The 6,000-nt window shown below is 32.4% G+C and overlaps 1 protein-coding gene across 1 annotated transcript in view; it reads right to left on the reverse strand.

The window, feature by feature from the left end:
* Positions 1 to 4,135, reverse strand: part of LOC142231476 (uncharacterized) — an 83,341-nt gene extending 79,206 nt beyond the window's left edge. Inside the window, exon 1 of the mRNA XM_075302085.1 lies at positions 4,070 to 4,135. Coding sequence (XP_075158200.1) covers positions 4,070 to 4,126 — 57 coding nt within the window. The 5' untranslated portion in view covers positions 4,127 to 4,135. The remainder of the gene's footprint in view (positions 1 to 4,069) is intronic.
* Positions 4,136 to 6,000: the final 1,865 nt, after the last annotated feature.

A 6,000-nucleotide genomic window follows, 5' to 3' on the forward strand; every position in this document is an offset into this window, starting at 1 on the left:
AAAATTTAATATAGTATAAATATAAATGTGTAAATTAAAAAAAAAAAAAAAAAAAACAAAAAAAAAGTGTTCGGTCGGAGCAGGGATTGAACCCACGACCCTTTGCATGCAAGGCAGACATGCTAGCCACTGCTCCACGTGGCAAACAAATGTATGTTTCTTTTGAATAATGTTATGTTTGCATGGGCTCGTGGGCGCTGCAAACTATTCTATATAAATGTAACTTATAACGATAATTATCTGCTGGTGACCATAACAGCTACGTAGCCCAGTGGATAGTGTGTTGGCTTACAAACTGTATGGTACTCGGTTCGATTCTCCGTGCAGGCGAAAGGTAAAATTAAAAAAAAATAAAAAAGTTAATAATTTCTTCAACATTATTTGTATTACAGAAAAAGGTGCCAAGAATTAAAATATTTCGTGGAAGTGAAAATAACGAGTATGTTAGGGAATGAGCACAATCGTCTTTGGGAAAAATTCTTCCAAGCATATAATATTTTTGGGCTCAAAATGTTTCCAAACATATAATATGTTCACATAAAACAAACATATTAATGTTTCGGCAGTATCCAATAATATATGTGCTTCCTGCAAAATATGTTTGGAACATATGTTAAAGAGGCGATTTTTTTTGAGGGTGTAGGCGAGTCCGAACAGTGATCCATATTGCAGTGAAATCACTTATAGAAACACTCAGAAATGTCACCTCCATTACTGAGAGGGTATATTCCACCGGTGAAAAAACTTTTTGGTGTTTTGGTCGAAACGAGCTACACGCAAAAAAATAATTCTTTCCTAACGAAATTTTAGACAAACAAATATCGTTTCTCATTTGCTTTTCGCTTCTTTCAAAGAAAAGTATATACTTTTTGTGATAAACGTTTATTCTTTTCCAGGATGTAAAAACAATGTCATAAAGACTAACTCAAAAAAACACATCTAACACATCTTTCTCATCTCCACTAGGTTTTTTTAGTTCTTAGCACTTTTTTCTGCAATACAAAGAATGTGAAAGAAATTATTCGATTTTATAATTCTTTTAAATTTTACCTTTCGCCTGGACGGAGAATTGAACCACGGACCATACATTTGGGCTACGTAGCTGTTATTGTCATCAAGAGTCAAACAGTTATATTTATATAGCATCGTTTTCGGCGCCCACGAGCCGATTAAACAAACTTTGTTTAGAAAAATACATATAGTTGGTCACCGTGGAGCAATGGTTAGTACGTCCGCCTTGCATGACAAGGGTCGTGGGTTCGTTTCCTGTCCAAACACCGAAAAGTCTTTTAACATATATTCCATATATGTTCAGAAGATTTTCAACATTACATATTATTATATTAAATTTTTACCATGAAACTGTAAAATGTGTCTTATTAAAGACTTAAAGTCAGGAAAGAACAGAGCTATATACAAACGAAGTGGACGGTGTGTTTGGTTCAACAATAATTTTTTTATTGAAAAAATTAAAATTTTGTAACAAACGAACTTTTTTGGTGATAAAAGTTTAAAATTTTCGAAGAAATTAAAAAAAAAACGTTTTCCAAATGTTTTTTTGTTTTGCGTTTAACCATTGCACCACGGTGACTCCCCGCAAAGGAGGTTATAATAAGACCGGCGTTATGAATGGAGAATGGAGACTAGCCTGGATGAATAGCAGTGAGATTATAATCAATGATGGAGGGATTTTTTGTAAGAAACAAGACATATAAAACCAGGCCTTTAGCATGAAGTAACATTCTTTTATGTAAAGCCCGGTATGTAGCTCTTGTGAAAATTCCTTTTGCATGCCAATAATACAGTTTTGTCATATATTTCTTACAATCGATAACAACCCAGTAAACACAAACATTTGAAAAATGCTAAATTTCAACAATTTTTCAAACTTTTTTTCAAAGGATTAGGGTAATATTCAAGTTGAGAAATTGTTGAGAAAATCGCGTTCTCAACAAAAAACAGACATTACCCTCAACAGTGAAATTCAACACATTAGCAATAATATCTCAAGTGTTATCCTCAAATTGAAATGCATATCTACTCAATAATTTGTCAAACAATTTTCGATGCGAGTTCAAATTCAAAATTACCATCGTTGCGAATACTTTTCAACCTAAATTTGTATGAATGATATCCCCACTTCAAAGCCCACGTCAAAGCCGAAATTCTATGAATTTTGTATAATTTATTCATTTTCATCAAAATAAAATATATAATAATACACTACACTACATAATACACTACAATACCAATTGAGAAATAATAATCTTATTAAACATATCAACAAATAAGAACAAAAAAAAACAAACAACAAAACTTTAAATATCTTAAACATTATTAGTAAACACTTTTGCATTGATAATTCGATTTCCTTCCTTTTGGTTCCTTCCTTTTATTAACATGCGGGCAATTTGAAATTAGGAACGTACTGGACCGCGTGTTAGAATTGAATTTCAGCAGAAGGAATTCACAAAATATCCATTTTAAACTGATAATAGCATATGAATTAAACTGACGATGTGATGCACATTTTCATCCAGAAGTTGTTGATTTCAACAATTTGTTGTTTTTAACAATTTTAATGGAAACTTTTTCTCAATTTTCAGTGGTCAGCTTCTTATTGTTTGCAAGAATGTAGCATCCAAAGATTTTAGTTTTCTGCAAAGAGATTTAAATTTAGTGACTTCTTTAAAGTGTTGATTTAATTTTTCATTTTGACGTACCAATTATTATAAACTATTTGAAGCAGTTCCAGTTAATTGTCCACCATTTTTTCATTGGTCAGCTTTTTAATGTTTTCAAGAACGTAGAATCCATAATTTTAGTTTTCTGCAAAGAGATATACATTTAGTGACTTCCTTAAAGTTTTATTTCATTTTCACTTACCTATTTTTATAAACTAATTGGTTATTTGTCTAAAATTTTCAATTTTTTTATTTCTTGCAATTGACCACGAACTTCGTTGCACAAATAAGTATTGAAAACCACATGGTTTTTTCGTTGCATTTTAGGGTAGTGTTTTGTCAAAGTTTTCTCATATTATCTTCAACACCTTTTCAAAGATTTCGTCAACATTTTGGCAAATGGGAAGTAATTCGCCAACAATTTGAAGATGTATTGAAGATGAGCTATTTCAAGTCAAGTTGAATTTATGTTGAAAATTATATTTACCCTCAAACTGAAAAATTGTTGCATTTGAAAAACGCTCATCCTGTGTTTATTGGGAACGCCTCACGGAATTTTCGGTAGCAAAAATACAAATGCATTTCTTATGGTTAGCAGAAATTTCGTTAGAAAACCACAGAAGTGTAAATCGGTCACTTTATTATACTTCGTATTAAATTTCAACCAATCTATATAACACAGCAAAAAGTGGATACGTACTTGTGGTGAAAAACTACTTAGAAGGTCATTTACGTCTTACCCCCCAGCAATACCGCATGTTTGAGAATAATGACTTATTCGTTAATAACGACTTCAATACATCAGATGAGAATCCACGCTTACAATTCAGCCCTTGGTAATGCTGAAGGGAAGTAATTCCCCATAGTCTACCAAGTATACCGGTATGAAGTGAGCGTCAATATACAAATGTCTCGATAGGGAATATTTGTTGTGAACGAGCCCTTATTTTTTTTTACAGACAACATCATTTTCATCGTGTTAAAAATGTCGAATTTTGTACCAGAAAGTGATGATTTGCGGAAAACATTAATTTTTTGTTTTCATTTGAAGCAAAGTGCTGCAGAGGTGCATCGAATGCTTGTCGAGGCATATGGTGATCATGCGTCAAAATCAATTGACAGCAATGTTAAATGTTGCGCAACAAAGCCATGGGAAAGATCCAAAAGTGTGAAATATGCGTGCACATCAGAAAACGCTCATTTCATACCGGTATACCTGCGAGGCATACCATTTACAAGCATTCTTCCTTCATATATGCTAAAGTCTTTTATAACAAAAACTACATAACCTTCAGTTTAATTTTGACATTAAAAATGTTCACATGAACATGTTGATCCTACACCTTTAGAACTATAACGTATTTTATTTTGATTTCTGAACTTACCATTTTTCTCAGCAATTCCTCACTTTGAATTTTACTTAAATCGCACCCCAACTCCATGTTCAAAATCTACAATGAAAATGTAAAATTAGCCTGAATTAGTTAAATAATGATATAAAAGTGAAATAAAGTAAACATTGCCAACTAACATATTAAAGATAACATTAAATTGTTTTAGTCCACATGGTGTACACCCCGAAAAAAGTGATCCCTTCTTTAAATTAAAATTAACTAATTTTGAAGAAAGCTGAACTTTGTATAGCGCTAACCACATTTTTATTCGTTTGAAGGATGTGATTTTCATAGAAATTAGGAAGAATGCGTTCTATATATTACCCAGCAAAAAAAGCGTCACCCAAAAAGTAATGAAAATATTATTTTTGGATCCGGAAGTGGTGCAACATTGACGCAGAAGCGATGAATTTAACATGGACTTGTCATAGGACGGAAGTCGTCCATTTTAACGGCCGTTGCACTGAATTTTCATCACTTCTTTAGGTGTGATCCAAATTCAATGTTTTGAATGTAAATTAAAAAATTCTATGATATTTTGTCAAATAAATAATTTTTATAATTTTTTTATAATTTTTAATGGATTCTAACGCTTGTCTGAAACGTTTGACCTCAAAAATTCACATTTTTTCAGATTGGATTTAGCATTTTTTAATGGGAGCCACCGTGGTGCAATGGTTAGCATGCCCGCCTTGCACACACAAGGTCGTTGGTTCGATTCCTGCTACGACCGAACACCAAAACGTTTTTCAGCGGTGGATTATCCCACCTCAGTAATGCTGGTGACATTTCTGAGGGTTTCAAAGCTTCTCTAAGTGGTTTCACTGGAATGTGGAACGCCGTTCGGACTCGGCTATAAAAAGGAGGTCCCTTGTCATTGAGCTTAACATGGAATCGGGCAGCACTAAGTGATAAGAGAGAAGTTCACCAATGTGGTATCACAATGGACTGAATAGTCTAAGTGAGCCTGATACATCGGGCTGCCACCTAACCTAACCTAACATAACCTAGCATTTTTTTTTTCAACATATTTAAACAGTTTGTACCATTTTATGAATTCTTACTCTGTTTTTAACCTATTTGAAACAAAAAAGTTAACATTATCCACTAAAAATATGAAAAAAGCAAATTATAAAAAATTAAATTAAAAGAACTTCCTGTGCAGTTAAAATAAAGAACACCATTTATTTTAAGTGATTTTAAAGTTGTGCCTTTGGAAGAACTTCCACATTTTTTTGCTGGGTTAGTTAATATTTTTCTATATTTATGTACCACTATACTACAGAATAAAAAAAATACTGAACTGAATTCATACAGGGAATGACTTTATTGGATTCTTTTACTTAATATGGACAATTTTTACATATTTGTGGTAATCCGTTTAATTCAAAATTAAAAGTGATAACATACGTTTTCAAAACAAAGTTTCATTCATTTATTTATGCGCATATTTTTTTCAATAAAATATATGTTTTATTAATGTAATAAATATATTTATTACGAATCAACAACATCGACAGACCTTGAAATATTAGTTTATTGATACACTATTTCCAATTTCCGTGTAATGTAATCCTGTAATTTCAAATACAATTTTTTCTGGGTGTATAATCTTCGTTTAGTTTCTATTCGCAGACAGGTATTTAGTGAGCCTAGATCAGGGTTGGCCTGTTACAAACTGTGACTTTGGCGACGATATAATACGTATGTCGCAAAAGTCGTAAACCTACTGTATGTTAGAAAACCAAATTTTGAATAGAAGAAATTATGAAAAATTTTTAATTTAGTTTGGCTCCCCGATAAAAGGAATGCAATCGCTGTCAGTTTCTGCAGAAATTTGTGAGAGTTTTCCCACGGTCAAGTCCATTTTCTTAGGTGGTATCGAAATTTCCGTTGGTGCGTACGCAAAATACCTTGGGGTT

This window comes from Haematobia irritans, chromosome 3 (genome assembly GCF_050003625.1).
Source record: "Haematobia irritans isolate KBUSLIRL chromosome 3, ASM5000362v1, whole genome shotgun sequence".
Lineage (NCBI taxonomy): Eukaryota > Metazoa > Arthropoda > Insecta > Diptera > Muscidae > Haematobia > Haematobia irritans.